Below are 18237 nucleotides of genomic sequence, written 5' to 3'. Positions count from 1 at the left end.
AATATTAGCCGGGCGTGGTGGTGCACACCTGTAATCCCAACTACTTGGAAGGCTGAGGCAGGAGAATCACTTGAACCCAGGAGGCAGAGATTGCAGTGAGCTGGGGTTGCACCACTGCACTCCAGCCTGGGCGACAGAGCAAGACTCCATCTCAAAACAAAAAAAAAAAAGGTGCCCTTATTCGTTTTTAAGCAGATTAAGCAGATTTCTCTGCTTTTTGTTCATTCACTTTGATGAATATTTATTGAGGACCTAGCATTAATGTGCGTACTAAACACCAGACAGCCCACTAGATATTAATGCACCCTATGCCTAATCCTCAAGGCAACATTCTTAGAAAAGCGTTATCACCCCATTTTAGAGGAGGAATAAGTGTGTACAGGAATCTGATTAAAATATAGTGTAAATTAAGAATAATATGGAAGAATAAGACTTGAAAGCAAACGGGGGTCAAATCCTGAACTTTAAAGGCTGGGCTTAAGAGTTGGAACTTTCTTCAGTAGACAGTGATAAACTTTAACACATTTATGCCTGAGGTTGCAATTTTTTGAATTTTTGCAATCAGACCTTGGCGATGACCTTGAGCAGTAGGATTTAAATAACTCCTTGGAATGCTTAGTCTTCCAATAATGGAACACTAGGCATTCATAGGCTAATAAAAAATGGTTATTAACCATTTTAAGCACCAAAATCTGCTGGGGAGCTTTCTCACAATATGTGTATCCAGGTCCCACTGCAAAATACAGAGTGAAACTTGTAAAGGTTGAGCCAAAGTTATTTGTATTTTGGGGGGAAACACCCGAAGAGGTCCTCACGCACAGCTCTAGCGAGAAATCATTGCGCGAAAGCCTCTAATTATTAGAAAGTTTTCCTATATTGAAACGAATCCTTCACTAACCTAGGAAAATCCCGCTCTCACCTGAGAGTCTCTGAAACCCCTGAAGACTCCATGCGTCCCGGCAGTTTTAAAGTGTCTCCGCAGGAGCCTCTGTATTTATCCTGGGAACCTTTCTCTTGCTTGACAGGTTTTGGAAAAGCCTCTCTTAGAATGACCCTCAGCTCTTCCCGATTTTATAGAAGTGGGGACAGTGTCCACAGGCATGTGAGGTGCTCCACCTGGACCTTGGAATCAAACCAAAGAGAGGAACCTGGTCCCTTTCCACGCCACAGGGATCAGCTCACACAGCCCTGCAGACGTCTAGTCTTGGAGCCCTACAGACAGAAACTGAGTCAGCTAATAGAAACTTGGTAGAAAAAAAAAGGGAAAAGCAAGGCCTGAAAAGATAAAATAAGTTTCTCCTTTCCTTCCCGTTGCAGCCATGACATTGATTTTCTCTGTAATTCAGACCCAGGCTCTTTGCCTCGATCATGTCATTGCTCCCCCTGGTGGACTTCTTCATTGCAGGCATGTGTGGCCCTGACGGCTTCCTGCAGGCCATCCTGCTTCCAGCTTACCAGAGCTACCCCATACTGCGGAAAGAGGGAAGGGTCGCCGGAGCCTCCAGCCATCCTCCTGGCCTCTGAGGTTCAAGGGCCAAGGATCCTCCTCTGAGCTACTCTTTATTTTGTTTTGATATATTAAAAACAAGTTCTTTAAAATGCTTTGCAAAATTATAGGACATTTAGGTGTTCATGAGTGACACAGAATTCACTCTTTGAACCACATGGGCCTAGATACCATCTCTGCTCTCAAGTATTTGCCAAAGAAGTCAGGAGCAAAGTCTGACTGTTGGTAGAACTGCGGGTAAAGGCCTTCTGCTCTACCATCTCAGCCAGTCAGGTTGAAAGCAAAAGATTAGAAACTGCTTCCTGATACACTGTGATCTGATTTTTTTTCTTTTAGATATCTTCCATTACATAGTTATCTTTCTTAGTATCAAAAATTAACATCCTGTTCTTGTTACGATATACTCCATTTTCCCACCTAGAATTAAAAAGTATTATCTCTGGCATTCTAAAACTTTTATTTTTGTATTATTTCTTAATGCTCTTTCATCTGTTAGAACTTTCTTTAAAATTTTCAGCACATCACAAGAAAAGTAGAAAATTTATTCCATAAACTCTCTTTGTTCTCCAGAGTTTTGTGCTAACCAACCTGTTCCTTCCATTTTAAAAGGTTATATATGCATCAAACTTCGGTGGGAATGGTGAGTAGATTGCAACCAGTTCATTAAAAAAAAAAAAAAATAGTGTTTAGGGATTGGAAAAACTTGGATTTCAATCCTGGCTTTACCTCTTTATCTGGATGAGACTTAAAGCAACTAATGCAGCCTTTCATGCCTCAGTTTCTTAACCTATACAGTAGAAATAATAATACTTATCCATGGCCAGGCCTGGTGGCTCATGCCTGTAATTCCAAGACTTTGGGAGGCCAAGGCGGGTGAATCACCTGAGGTCAGGAGTTCAAGACCAGCCTGATCAACATGGTGAAACCCCATATCTACTAAAAATACAAAAATTAGCTGGGCATGGTGGCAGGCACCTATAATCCCAGGTACTCAGGAGGCTGAGGGGGGAGAATCGCTTGAATCAGGAGGCAGAGGTTGCAGTGAGCCAAGATCGCGCCATTGCACTCCAGCCTGGGCAAGTCTGTCTCAATAATAATAATAATTATTATTATTAATATTATTATCCATGGTGTTTTTGTGAGGATTAAATGACAGCATGTGTATAAAGAGCACCTTGGTGCACTCAAAAAATGGGAGTCTGTTTAGTGGTGTTATGTCCTGGGTATTATGATGGTACGACTGTTTGCTCCATGCAACACCAGGATAATGAACACATGGGTCTGTCTCAAAAAGGCTAAATTCATAGTCTGAATGCTAGGTAATTCTGTCTTCAGCTAACTATACATTTCTTAACTCGAAAAAGGATTTCTAAAGATGATATCTTCATAAATATTTATGGGGTGTATGTTCTGTGCAGGTAGCTTGAGTAGGCTTTCTAGGGGATAAAGCCTGCCCCCAGCCCTCACAGAAGTTACATTCCACCTCAAACCTCATGCACAAACTCAACTTCAATGTAATGTAGGAAGTGCATATCCTGAAAAATTTTCAGATAAGAGTGCTGTGGAAGGTCATGTTCAAAACCAAGCCCATTTCCTCCCTTGTTTGCAGCCAAATTTGTTCCTCCCCAGCATTGCCCATCTCCACAAACGGATGCCGTCACGTGTTCAGTTGTTCTAGCTAGGAATCTGGGAAGGAAGCTCTCTCGGCCACTCCCCCTGCCAGGTGGTCACCTCTTTAACCTTCTTGGAACCTCCCCATCTGTCTTACTTATATTGACTTAGTTCAGTGGTTCTCACACTTTTGGGCCTTAGCATACCTTGGAAGGCTTGGCAAAGCACAGACTGCTGGAACCCCTTCCCCCAGAGTTCCTTGTAATTCAGAAGGTCTGGGGTGGAGCATGAGAATTTGCATTTCTAACAAGTACCAGGTGATGCTGATGCTGCAGGTCTGGGACCATACTGAAAACCATCACCTCAGTTCGTGCCATTGTCATTTACTGTTGGGATTATTGCCCAGTCTTCCTAGCTGAGCTTCTGTATCTAATCCTCACCCTTCTTCACATTCTTCACCCTGCCCTCAGATCTGGAAAAAAGAATCTTTTCTGGCTAGTGATCACCCATAGGATAAATGTCAGAAGTCCTGCTGTGATCTGCACTTCCCTCAATTATCCAGCTCTTACCTGATTCTCTAGTCTCACCTGCTACTTTGCTGAGCCCATCTCAGATCACTGAACACCTCCGGCACACTGAACTCCTGCAGTTTCTTGGTGTCATGTCATTTTATGTTTCGCCTTTTGTATCTGCTCTTGATTTTTTGCAATGCCATGAATTCCTTTCTTTCTGGGTTAACTCCTCTAGGCCCTTTCAGACCACTCAGGAACACCTCCTTGGGGAAGCATTACCTCCCCATCTGAAGGTAGAAAGAGGTACCTCACTTATCTACCATCTACCTCATGGCAGTTTTCACATGATTGTTCCTGCCTCATAGTCCACCTCACCCACAAGACTCTGAGCTTCCTGACAGCAAGGACCAAACCCATCATCTCCATAGCCATAACCCCGAGCTGTACATTGCCTGACACAGAGGGGAGATCAATGGATGTTGAATGAAAAGGGCTATCCAGGAAGGCTACTTGGAAGTGGTAGATGTTTTAGCCAGAGGTAAAGAGTGATTCATATTTAGACACACAAGGAGTAGCAGAAGAACATTGTAGAAGAGAGGACTTAAACCTGAGCTTGGACTTCATCAGACTTTGGTGTGAGGAAGGAACAAGGAGGGCTCTCATTTAGCTGACCACAGCATGTGTGGTCCTGAGAGCCAGTTGAGGTAAATAGTGCAGGTAGAATTCACATGGCTCAACACGCAATTGAATGTGGAAGTCCAGGAAAGAGCTTCATCACAGGTGGGAGCATGCTGAGCACCATTAACCTGAACCAGAGCATCCAGAGACAGATGAGGCTGGATAGAGTAAAGACGGGTGAGGATTAAGTGTGTTTGTGGCCATGGTGGATTGGAGGGCAGTGTTAGGACATACTCCATTGTCTTCTTCATGTGTCTTCCCACCCACCTTATTCCTGTATTTATCTGCAGTGTCTAATAAGTACTGGATGAATGATGAGTGAATTTATGCCATGGAATCAGAATAAAGGCCGGGAATGGTCATGCATGAGCCCGGGAAAGGAGAGGTGGTCTCGGTGGTGATTTTAGGTGGTGCCATTGTCACCCCCGATGACACTCCTGCAAATAAGATTAAGGCAAGGAAAGAGGCAGGCTGCTGGCCATGGCGGGAGGACCAGGTGAGAGACCTCAAGTGATGGCACCAACAAGTTCAGAAGATGACTGCTTGTCACCAGAAACAAGGAAAGTCTTAGCACTTGAAAAGATAAAACCACTGAGAGCCAAAATGTACCCTCTGCCTTCACTGTGCTAATGCAATAAACATGAGCATTAGTAACTTCATTCTATGTTTAAAGATACGTCTAGAGAGAGTTATACATTGTCACTGCTAATCCATTTCTTCCTTATGAAATAGACAGCTTTATGACTATTATGACACTGTTCTCAAAATCTAACTACTACTATTCTTCCATTAAATTTAACACACTGACATGTGTTTAGAGAATGTAATATAATGTTGAATATGTGAAGAAAATGTTTTTCCTTCTGACCTATTCTTCAGTTTTCTTGTACAGGACTAGGGGGTTTTCTTGTATGACTCTTCTGTGTGCAGAGAAATATCTAAATAAAATAATCTAGAGATGAAAGCATTAATGGTCTTTACATTAAACATACACACAACCAAGAGTTATTTTTCCAAGCAGGCACCCTCAGGAATAAATTACCTATGGGTATGTCTCTAAATCAGTAATTCTATTAGTAAATCCATCAAAAGTCAAAATTAACAATGTGACCATGCAGGAAGTTTTACTACCAAAAACAAGCACTTGCAGGTGGTGGTTGAGGATAAACAGTAGATAAAGAGGCAGGATTCAATTTCCTTTTATTCTGAAGCTGGAGGACAGACAGACCATTATTCACACATACCTGCCACTGACTAACAGAAGCACAGGGTTTATGAACTGCGAGTCATTTACCTTTAAAATTCAATTTCATTCCTTCAATCGTTGTGAGCTCCAATATCTAATTACAAGGTTTACACACTGAGATCCTAGCATAATAATCTATAAAGCGTGTGCTAGTTGGAGTTAATTCATTGAACAAATATTTATCGAGCACTTATATATGTGTCAGCCCTGTGTTAGACATGAAGGAACAAGGCAGGCTTGGGTTTTCTGTCATGCTTGAGACAAGCCTGGGGTTCCAGACTCTTTATTGTTCTTGTTGCTACTGCGGTTAACATGTGAATGACTAGTTTTGTTTCCAGTTTTTCAACTTGAACTGTTTCATAAAACATGAAATCCTGCACTTCTGACATTCATCCAAAGTAGCAAGCTGCCATGTGCTTTTTAAAAATTCCACCGTGTGTGCGTTTTGGTGGGGCCAATTAGAAAAACTGGGGAAAGAGAAGTTCAGGAAGTTAGGGAGTCATAAGAATGCTTGGAATTTCTAACAGATTTTACTAAATATCTTCTGTATCATGACATGTTCCAGAAGGCCAAAGAAGTTAGTTTATATGAATATAAACTGCTTTTTGCTTTGCCGATAACTGCAAATAAATAATTCAGATGACCACCCACCACAAACCAAGACATTTGGGGGTTTAATGTGTTTCCTATAAAATATTTTCTTTATAAATTTTATAGACAAGGAGAACAATAATGAAGTAGTACCTCATTTTATTCCCATTTTTAAATTCTGCAGCACCTGTTTCAATATTTTTGTAGATCCCAATAATATCATTATAGAATAAGAAAATGGCTAACCTCTTTCCTTGATTTGACTCTAAAGGAGGGGACAGAAGGCATTCTTTTATTTACATTTTAGTGCAGCAACACACTGATTTCTCCAGCCGAAATGCTTTCATGGTAACAATCAACTAAATGAGGCACAGGACTATCAGTTTGGATAGTACTGTTTTATTCACTAAGGAGCCTTATGTAAAACTTCATAAATGTTGCACAAAGCCCAGCTGTTTGGCCCTGGTCCAGCCGTAATAAGTGGGAATAAAAAGAGTCAGATAGATAACCTTTAACTTAATGTGGCTTGGTAAATCAGATCCTATATGTGCTAATTCTGTACTTTTTTTAATAGATGGAACTGATTAAAAATATAAGTACTGCCGAACAGCCCTATTTATTCACTCGACATGTTCATTTCCTCAACTTCTCAAGGTAAGACATTTTCCAGTTTAATGGTTCTTTCATTTTCTTCTAATGAACAATTACTTTAGAAATCCACCTTTATTTACAAGGTAGTACAATTGCCCTTGAACAGACATTTTTAATCCATTTATTTTTGCTACGGATGGATCAGAATTTGAAATATTTGAACAGAAACTTCATTTCTTCCTGGACTACTGTCTTAAATCTTACAAAAACTTGGAATTATTTTTTAATGAGAAGCCATTTGACCTAATAACTCTTTTTTAAAAAGGAATCAGATTTTGTATTGAAACAAATAAGAAGGCAGGAGATGAGTATTTTAGCATAAATATTTTATTGCACATTTGTATACAATTTGAACCTGCACAGAACTCTGGGAATAATTTAGTGGTAGAGTAATGAGTAATTTCTAGGATCCAAAGAGCTAGTACCAGCCTCTGTCTATCTTTTTAACACAGTCATGTGCCACATCATGACATTTTGGTCAATGACAGACCTCATATACATATTAATCCATAAGATTATATTATGGTATTTTTACCATATCTTTTCTGTGTTTAGGTACACAAATGCTTGTTATTGTGTCACAGTTGCTTCCAGTATTCAGTATAGTCACGTGCTGTCCAGGTTTGTAGCCCAGAAGTGATGAGCTATACTATACAGCATGGATGTGCAATAGGCTTACTCCATCAAGGTTTGTGTACTCACACTCTGTGATGCTTGCACAACCACGAAATCGCCTCATGATGCATTTCTCAGAATGTATCCCTGACCTTAAGCAATGCGTGACTGTATACCGTTTGATTTTCTAAGCCTTGCATGTTTGATGCTAGGGAGGTATTTAGAATCCTGAGGTTTTTTTTCCCCAGCAGCTGTGGTCTTCTGATAACAATACAAATTTTCACATTTAGGTTTTTAGACTCTCTATTGTTAAATTACTAGCTTCAAGTTCTGAGTATTCTCTTCCCCAGTGGTCCATTAGCATAGATTGACTGTCACTGTGCCTCAATCCTGAGCTGATGGCCTTTAGTGTCCCGCTCTCCTTGTGCTGGCCCAAGTCTGCACTCACAGCTGCTGTCTAATGGCAGACAGATCACTGGTTCCAGAGGCAGAGATCTACTGGGGACCAGCCTTGGAACCCCCCAGCCTCCCTTGTCGGCCATATGACAGCACTTCTGTCATCTTAACATGGGGATAACAGTGCCTTGCAGGTCCACCCAAGAGCACCGAAGGTCCCAGAGCAGCACGCAACATCTGTGAGTTAGTGCCGACCTAGTGGCTCCTGCAGGCATGAGGGAGGCTGGCTCTGGAGGAGCTGCTGCCCTGGTCCAGGGTGCCTGACCACCCACCTGGCTGGAAGAAGATCTCAGCCCTGCAAGGACTTCCCTGCTGTGCAGCAGGTCCTGCGCAAATTAAGTGCAAAGAATGAAGTTCAGTAAAGCAAGTAATTAAGCAGAAAAAAGGAGTTGCTGCCTTATCTTTCAAAGCAAGTGTTCCCTGAAGTTTCCTGGGCCTTCCTGATAACCAGATTTCCCTGGGATGGTAACAGGACACCTGCAAATTTTCTGCAGTGACCCAGAGCCAGGTGCTGGGCAGCTAGGAGTGTGTTTTCAACTACATTTATAAAGTGGCTTGTTACTGTATTGTCTGAGGTGTGTGCCCTGCCTCTTAATTCTAGAAGGCCACAAGCATATTATTAGACATGATTAGATAACAAGGCTTGTTAGCTCTTTCAGGCATTGTGTTTTATGACTTGCAAAGAGAGAAGCGCTGCTTCTCTGATTCTTGCTGTTCTAGCGTGTTTCCTTCTAAGTCACCCCTGACGTACTCAAACCTCATTCATGAACACTTCTCGCTTCATAGGTCAAAGCTTTACAACCAAACAGATTGCAGGGCCACAAATTTTAAATAATTATCTCTGAACAGTATGAAACACAAGTTAGAAGCCGTGGCCAGTATCTTAATTGGGTTGGCAGAGCACAACATGGTGGCCATATTCTGTTATGGCCTCTGCCATCAAACACGTGTATAGGAGCTTAGTCTTCATTGCCTTAATTCTGAAAGAAAAAAAATGATAAATGCCTTTTAGAAGATGCCATGTCTACAGAAAACAGTGCTGGCCTGGCTGTCAGGACCTCTGGTGTCAGAACTGGCCTCCCCACTGGTCATGATTCTTGGAAGCCATTCAGCCTCTTGCCGGTCTCCATTTTTCTATTTTCCATCTGTAAAACAGGGAAAGCTCTGTCATCCCTACCATATAGGGATGCTCTGAACCTGTGAAGGAAAGGCCTTGTGAGAGAAGGGTGCTGTATTGGTCTGTTTTCATGCTGCTGATAAAGACGTATCCGAGACTGGGAAGAAAAAGAGGTTTTAACTGGGCTTATAGTTCCACATGGCTGGGGAGGCCTGAGTCATGGCAGGAGGTGAAAGGCACTTCTTACATGGTGGCAGCAAGAGAAAATGAGGAAGATGCAAAAGCGGAAACCCCTGATAAAACCGTCAGATCTCATGAAACTTATTACCACAAGAACAGTAGGGGGGAAACCACCCCCATGAGTCAAATTATCTCCCCCTGGGTCCCTCCTACAACACATGGAAATTACAGGAGTACAATTCAAGATGAGATCTGGGTGAGGACACAGAGCCAAACTATATCAGATGCTATATACATTCAAAGGGGCACTTAAAAAGGCAATTCTCTAGACGTCTCAGGCTGAGCCCACTGCCCAGTTTCTGACTCGGTTTCTATGACAACACCTTGAGGGCAGGGCTGGGCTCTGCTTCTCCCTCAGTTTCATTTTGCTCAATTAAATGCATATCTATGGAGCTCTTTCTTCTGTACACTACATGAGAACTGGACTTCTGTAGTCAACAATAAATGTTTCTCTTGCCTTTGGGAAACTCTAAGTTCTTATATTAAAGTGTGATGGATGTAAGGAGAAGGTGGTCACAGGGCTTCTCCTAGGGGAAGTGGGAGGCAGGAACCTCCCTGAGGGACAAGGACTTGGGGAAGGTGTTTCTGTGGGGATGTGAGCGATGGGTCAGCTTTAGACAAGTGAGCGGCTGTGCTCTTCCCAGCACAGCGACCAGCAGAAGGGCAGTGTGGAGTGGAGTGCAGCCCAGGATGGACATGGCAGGACTGGAACAGCAGTCAGAGCTTTAGGCAGAAATAACAAGAGACTGCCTGACCAGCTCTGCTGCTTTCAATAGAAAGCCAAAACTGACTCCAGAGGAGCAACTTCCTCTCTTCACATCCACAGACCAGGGCCTAAGCCCTTAGCTACCAGACTTCCATAAAAATGAAGAGAATGATCAGTTGAACTTTAATATATGACAAGACTATGATTGTTTCACTCACAAATCATGGGACATTAAAAATCAGCTTTTCCTTCTTTAAGGGAATCGCTTTATTTAAGGAAAATTTCTCCATCAATATGCAATTGACAGAGAAAAACAACTAAGTTGGGACTTGTTAAGAGGCCTTTGACATACTTTTTAGTCTTTTTTTTTTTTTTTTTTTTTTAAGACAGGGTCTTACTCTGTTGCCCAGGCTGGAGCACAGTGGCACGATCTCGGCTCACTACAACCTCTGCCTCCCGGATTCAAGTTATTCTCCTGCCTCAGCCTCCCGAGTAGCTGGGAGTACATGCATGCATCACCACACTTAGCTAATTTTTCTATTTTTAGTGGAGACAGGGTTTCACCATGTTGGCCAGGCTGGCTTCAAACTCCTGGCCTCAACTGATCTGCCCACCTCAGCCTCCCAAGTGTTGGGATTACAGGCATGAGCCACTGCGCCCAGCCAAGGACTGTAACATACATTAAAAAAATAATTTTTAGATGTATTTTGAATGATAAGATATAAAGATAATGAAGCTGATCTTAAGAAACCTACTCTTATAACTGCTGACAGAGGTATTGCTTGTTTCAGGATAATGAGGTTCCCATGAGAAGAATTGATACTGTAACCTAATATTCTTTGTTGGTATTTCCAATCCTTTGCACATCGTTAACATGCTGCATGATACTTGCTGGCAAGCGGACTTTTAAGCATGAAAGTCAGGCCTCTCTCCCTGTACTTTTTTTTGCACACAAATGCTCAGAACTTTTGAAGGGTATGGCATTATACCATAACTAATTGCCCTTTCTTTTTTTCAATCCCGTTAAAGATGGCATTTTTACCTTGAAATTTAGACACTCTTGAGTCATGTAAAATGCTATCCTGTGAGCACTTGGTGTTTCTATAGCTGACCTACTTTGTTTTTTCACCATATAGTCTTCTTGTCCTGTTTCTTCTTTTTCTTTTTTTAGAGTTAGAAGGAACCATTTGACTATATCTAGTTTTATGAATCCAAAGATGGGAAGTAATTGGTTCAGACCAATCAGGTGTTTTGCCTCAGGGAAGGTTTCCCGCCCGGGGACTTACACACAACTAGCTCTATGAGATCTCAGGCTTTGGTGTGGACTCCTGAGTTTCACATTGGGTTGCTCTTTCACACAGTTTTGGATCTCCCTGGAAATTCAAGCCAGACGAATGTTTTTCACCTGGACTATCTGGAGAATTGAGTCAAAACTACATTAGCCTAAAAGATGCTTGTCTTTGTTAGGATGTTTCAGGAGGGTTTTCAGTATTTGCACACTATGGTTGCATGTATCTTTTTCCAGTCTTCAGAGTAACTTTAGGAAGCAATTTCTGAAAAAGATCAGCGTTCCATCATCAACAGCATCCCTCCAAATCTATCTTAGATCTACACACTAGAAAGCCTTGTGACAGACTGCAATTCAAATTTGTCTATCCCCTGCCCCCAATCTTATTTGTTTTCTACGCTTTTATGTTTTGGGGGAGTATAAATATTTTTGCAATCCACAATGCCCCTCACTCTTCCAAATGTGCTTTTGCAGGGAAAACCTTAAGAAGTTTTGCCTCAGAACCCGATGTTATCAAAATAGTCTAAATGCATTATAAGAAACACCATTAGCTACATAATATCAAGCCACCACTTCCCTTAACCTTTTTACATGTCATTCTTTCTTTCTCTCCCATGACCCCTTGCTTCCTTTGCATCCACTTCTGTTTTCTCATGTATCTGAGATGTTGGCTCCAGTGCCAACAGTCACTTGCAAAAACAAACAGACAAAAATGTGAAAATAAGTCAATCACCAGAAAAGCAGCGTGGTGCGACATGCAAGGGAGTGCATATCGGACACCTTTTCTCTTCCCTGCAAGGGAAGTCTCAAGTACTGATGTGAGCAGTGTTTTTCATACCAACTTTTGTGAACAAACTCTGCCCTCTGATGGCATCATTTAACAAAACAAATCAGACTTTGCTAATTTCACAAGTCAATTTGATTTCCACCTCTTATTTGTAAATGTTGACTTTGTTTTTTATTCTTCTTAGCCAAGTGATCCATTTCAATCCTGTGCCCTTTCAAATCTCTTATCATGTGACAGACACTGCAAACTCTTGAAGAAAACACCAAATTAAAAATTAGTATTAGCAGTTAACACCGTCTCTGCCTCCTTAAACACAGCACAGGAGTTCCATATACAAGGGCGAGTTTTCTCTGGGTTTTCCCTATGTGAACCCTGGCCAGGCTCGTCTTCCTAAAATGGCACTTTATATCTTGTGAGTCTGCTTTTCTCTCTATGGGGAGTGGATCTCTGCTGCTGCATGGGCCACCAGCTGTGTTGGCCCATCAGGGACGAGTATAATCTGGACTTCCCCTCGGCCCACCTCATTTCCTGATTATTCCTTACTGTTTATTTTATGCCCTGTCAATTTATTTTCCTCTCCGAGTAGGAGCCCTTACCCAACCACCCACCTCCTTCCCCATTTGTCTCAGCTTCTCACAGCAAATGTTTCCATCTCTCCTGCCTTGGGACAGACTGGAGAGCAGAGCACAGCTGTCTCCTCTGCTTGTGTTTTGTGATGGGCAGTGGTAGGGGTGAGGGGTCCAGTCCTGGGCAGGGGAGATGGAAGTGCCCACTGCAGGGGGTGTGAGGACAGAGGCCAGACCTCCCTGCCATGCTGGCCCCCACTGGACATCAGTGACTTCCCAGAGGCTCTTTTTACTGTGACGGGCTCCAGGAAAGAACCCTTTCACAGCCAGCTTGGCCCAGCACAGTGGCTCACACCTGTAATCCCAGCACTTTGGGAGGCTGAGGTGGGCAGATCACTTGAGGTCAGGAGTTCAAGACCAGCCTGGCCAACATGGCGAAACACTGTCACTACTAAAAATAGAAAAATTAGCCAGGTATTGGGGTGGGCACCTGTAATCCCAACTACTTGGGAGACTGAGGCAGGAGAGCCGCTTGCACCTGGGAGGCAGATGTTGCAGTCAGCAGGGATCGCGCCACTGCACTCCAGCCTGGGCAACAAGTGTGAAACTCCCTCCCAAAAAAACAGTCAGCTCTACTACTCCTCCCCACCCCAGCCATTCCTTACTCTGCCCCCAAACGGTCCTGTCCTTTTCCATGATGGCCTTTCTCTCACTTGAAAGTGTCTTCCTCCCTCACTGACAAGGATCAAAGCCCTGTGTCTCTGCCTATGGTACTTTTCACCCTTTAATGTAGATAGCAGCACAAAGATAACTTCTATTTCTAAGCCAGGTGCTAAAAAAGGGATAGGCTTTTGGCAGAATGGTGGTTACCAGGGGAGGGGAGAGCAGAAAAAGGGATTTTTTTGTTGAATAAACAGAGTTTCAGTTTGTGCTGATGAAAATGCTCTGGAGATGGGGGGTGATGATGATTTCACAACAATGTGAATGTTTTAATACCACTGAATTGTACACTTTAAAATGATGAAAGGGGTAAATATGTATTTTACCAGAATTTCTTAAAAGAACAAGATATACTTTCAAAAATGGATTCCAATGACAGTAATCTCTACTGTAACAGGAGTACAAAATAGTCTTAGTTCTCCAGGATAATTCTGGTCTTAAGTCTTGATTTAACATGTGCAATAATTGTTACCTCAGGAAGAATGCCTTTCAAATTTTGATGAAAATATGCCTAAAATTTTCACCCAGACTGGGCGTGGTGGCTCACTCCTATAATCCCAGCACTTTGGGAGGCCAAGGCTGGTGGATCACCAGGTCAGGAGTTCAAGACCAGTCTGGCCAACATGGTGAAACTCTGTCTCTACTAAAAATACAAAAAAATTAGCCAGGCATGGTGGTGCACGCCTGTAATCCCAGCTCCTCAGGAGGCCGAGGAAGGGGAAATCACTTGAACTTGGGAGGTGGAGGTTGCAGTGAGCCAAGATTACGCCACTGCACTCCGGCCTGGACAACGGGAATGAGACTCCATCTCAAAAAAAAACAAAACAGAACAAAATTTTCACCCAGGTGTTTTGTGTAGTTATTGAAGAAGTGACTAATATTATTGATGGGTTGATTGATTGATTGAGGTAGCAGAGTGGGACAGTTGTTGATGAAAATGCTCAGAATGAGGTGTTTGGAAATACCTCTCAGAATGAGAACCAGGCAGTTACAGTTCCTACAGAATTATGCCCTGCTGCGAATCTTCATCTTCTCATCACGGTAAGTAAAAATATGACACATCTGCAGAGTCCAAAGGAAGCCTGCAGGAGTGACTACAGAGTCAGTGAATAGGATCTGGGGACAAATGTCAAAGAAATTGGTAATGCCTGCCATTTCGGGATGACTTAGAAGAGAGCTCCAAAGATGCAGGAATAATTGTGGTGACTGAAGGACAAACGGGTGTGTTGTTGAACAAAAAAAAGCAAAACATGGCCTCACTCTTCTACTTTCTAATGTGTGTACTACTGAGAAACTGCGATCAGAAGTAGTCACCACCATTTTTTAGAGCTCCATAAAGATCAAATTAGACCTATAGATTATAAAATGAAGGGAAATAAGTCTTAAGATAAAAGCCAAAGGATTTTTTGAATGAAACAACAAAAAGTTAAAAGAATTAAAATTGAAGTTGAAAAGGCTAAGCGTTGTAAAAGCATAGGAGACACAAACTCTTTGTGTCAAATGGTTCAAACAAAAGGAAATGTGCATAAAGGGAAAATTTTAAATATTGGCTGGGTATGAGAAAGACTTTTCAGCTGATAAATGGACTTCACAAGGAAGTTGTGGAATCTTCTCTCAAGGCTTTTAAATATAAGGCAGGGTGTTTCACTCTATGGGATGCTAGGATACAAATCATTCTCGCCCCCAGAATGAAATCATGAGGGAGCAAGAAGTTCAGGTGACTCGAGGACTTTATAAATGGTAGCCATGAATTCTGGCCCAAGTTTTAAAGAGGATGGAATGAGGGTTGGAAAATTTGCTTCCCTGATCAGATACTAGCACACGTGCTATGCTCTGGTCCCTGGTGGTAGCATGGTGGTATTCTGGCTTCTTCTGTATAACTGGCATATCACCCCAGGTTTTCTCAATATGGTGGGAGCTGTGTGTACAGAGGGCTGGCAGCCTGCAACCATTATTGCCTTCTGCAAAGGGGAAGATACATACCAACCACCTCTTTCTCATAGTTAGAAACTTCTAGAGAGAGGCTACTATATTATCTGATACTTGACAATAAATTCTTAAGCCACTTTAAACTTCCATTTTGGAAAATTATTCTGGAAATCTTGCATTGGGTTGCAATGTGCAAACAAGAGCAAGTCTTCCATGCTCATCAAGACATGCCAGTCCTTACTTCTCTTGCCATTGATCAAAGATGGCAGTTGTGAGGCGGAGAACCATCTCCTGATGGCTGTGCGTGGATTCACACGATTGGGCAGTTCTGCTAACTAGCGCTAGCAGTCGTTCTTTACATGAGCATAGAACAACTGAGGTTTTTAAAAGCATGAAGCAATTTTGAGGGTCTGATTAGGTGCATATTTGGTATGCAAGTCTTGTTTTCCTAGTCCCTAGCTTTATTACTTTGGTTGCTGTTTATCATAGATATGAAACCCAATTTAATTTTAAAGGGGTGATAAATCTGGGCTGTGTACAGTAGTGAGCCGGTGCTTGGCGCAGCTAACTCCTGGGACTCCAGTTAATTGTTCATCCAGTTGCATGAATGTGTATTTCTGACTACTAACAAGATTCACACTGCAAGGCTAACATTTCCCATGAGCGGTGTGCGCTCTAGTGTGGTAGCATTTACAGGCTCCAGCATATCATTCATGTGTCCTGGTGCCTGAAATTCCACTATCTTACAGTCATTCCTTTGGATTCTTCTCTCTGAAGATTCTTTTTAAAAATGCTGATAAACTAGGGACCACATTATATGAATTCCTACACAAAAAGGATGGGTGGATTGTTATGCCTTTCCTCTGACAATAGAGCCCATGATATGGGAAGAAACGTTAACGACTGAGAGGCACACACTCAGATGTTCATTTCTTCATTCGGTCATCATTTGTTGAGCACCTACTGTGTGCCACACAGTGAGCTACAGGGTATTGCTCCTGACTGCAGGAGGCCCATAGTCTGATGGGAGAGGCAGACATCTCCACACAGTGCAGGAGAGAGGGCCTGGGGTATAGAGGAAGGAGGCATGGACCCTCAGTTGGGCATTAATTGCTGAGGCATGTGATGTGACTGCAGGCTGGGTTTTGAAAGGTGAACACAGTCTGCCAGCTGGAGAGAGGCAGGAGTGGGGTCCCGTCAGTTTTCTCTTACCTCTTTCTGACCCCTGACAGAATGTCCAGGCACATTCCTCAGAAGGTCACAAGATCATAGGGCTAGAAAAGTCTGCAGGCCCCTCAGAAGGTCACCAGAGCATGACTTCTGCCCAGAGACTGGGGCACTCTCCCCGGACTCCTCAAGGATACTGGTTTCAAGCAGTTTAAAGGGAAAAAGAAGGAATTCTTAAGACAAATCCAGCCAATCTCATCACTTTGCCTCGGGAAGACCTTGATTTTGGGCCAGGATTTAGTGCATTTGTCTAATCCTTTCATGGAAGGAATTAACATGGAGCACCTGGCTATTTGCTTTATTTCTATCTAAAGCCACTGGCTACACTTGAAGTTAATTATATTGAATTTTTTTTTTTCGTTCTTGATATCCCACACAAAATTTCCTCAACTCTGGAAATCACCTTTCCATAATTAAGAGCACAGATTCTAGAACCAGATTGCCTGGACCCATGTTCTAGTTCAGCTACAAGATGTAGACCCTATTCCTGCCTCAGTTTTTCCAAGTGTAAATTAGGATAATTATGGTCTCTACTCCACTGAGGTGTTATGGGGCTTCAGCAAGCTGGTCACATGAGGTTTTTAGAATAAGGTGAATAGCAAGTGCTCAGTGAAGACTGGCTGTTATTCACCCGCTTACTGCACAGCACCTGACCCAGGACTGTGAATTACAATGTAGAGGAAGTGCTGTCTGACCCAGCAAGGCAGTTCAGAACCTACCAATCAACTGCAATATTCACCAAGGGCCAACTGGGTACCTGTGAGTTCTGTGCCAGACACTGGGAATACTAAATCCAATAAAGAGTGGCCCCCATCCTCAAGAAACCTAAGGCCTAGTGAGAAAACTAGACACCATCTCTTCCTTAACATGTACAATGGCATGATTTGTACCTCGCTATACTATGAAATGTCCTCACAGCCTCTCAACAGGTTCCCGGAACAGGCATCATCCTCCCCACTTCCTGCACAATAATAAAATGTCTATCGGGAAACGCTGTTTGCTTATTAAGTGTCATTGGCACCTTGGCATAGGAGGTCATCTTTTTTTGTTTTGTTTTTTGTTTTTTTTGAGACAGAGTTACGCTCTTTTTGCCCAGGCTAGAGTGCAGTGGCACGATCTCAGCTCGCCACCACCTCTGCCTCCCCATTTCAAGCCATAAGCGATTCGCGATTCCCCTGGTCAGCCTCCAGAGAAGCTGGGATTACAGGGACATGCCACCACGCTCAGCTAATTTTTGTATTTTTAGCAGAAACGGGGTTTCACCATATTAGCCAGGATGGTCTGGAACTCCCGACTTCATGATCTACAGGCCTCGGCCTCCCAAAGTGCTGGGATTACAGGCGTGAGCCACCATGCCCGGCCGAAGGTCGTCTTTCCATAAGTTCACCTCGAGGGGAGATGTCTAAGTAGACCCTGTTTTCCTCCTGCAGCGATGGGTTGTAACGAGTGCCATGTTTGTGTCCCTGTGTGTTAGGTTTGGAGGAGACCAGCCTGTCTACATCAACATCATTAGAGACCCCGTCAACCGGTTCTTATCTAACTATTTCTTCCGTCGCTTTGGAGACTGGAGAGGGGAACAGAATCACATGATCCGCACCCCCAGCATGAGGCAGGAGGAGCGCTACCTGGTAAGTCATGCTGCAAGCAAAAGGTGGTCTCCCCACCGCCCGTCCTGGGCTGTCTCCGGGCACAGCGGGGGAGGCTCACTCTCGCCTTCCGCGGCCTTCCGGTGGCGCCTCCACCGAGCGTGGCACAGGGAGGGCGCTTCCGCCGGAAGGAGGTCTTGGTGA

The 18237-nt window shown here is 43.1% G+C and overlaps 1 protein-coding gene across 1 annotated transcript in view; it reads left to right on the top strand.

Moving 5' to 3' along the window:
• Positions 1-18237, top strand: part of UST (uronyl 2-sulfotransferase) — a 324841-nt gene that overhangs the window by 190906 nt on the left and 115698 nt on the right. The window contains exons 4-5 of the mRNA XM_017505760.2: positions 6720-6799; positions 17922-18075. Of these exons, the coding sequence (XP_017361249.1) occupies positions 6720-6799; positions 17922-18075 (234 nt within the window). The remainder of the gene's footprint in view (positions 1-6719; positions 6800-17921; positions 18076-18237) is intronic.

This window comes from Cebus imitator, unplaced genomic scaffold, assembly GCF_001604975.1.
Source record: "Cebus imitator isolate Cc_AM_T3 unplaced genomic scaffold, Cebus_imitator-1.0 Scaffold341, whole genome shotgun sequence".
NCBI lineage: Eukaryota > Metazoa > Chordata > Mammalia > Primates > Cebidae > Cebus > Cebus imitator.
This window is presented reverse-complemented; position numbering and strand designations above follow the sequence as displayed.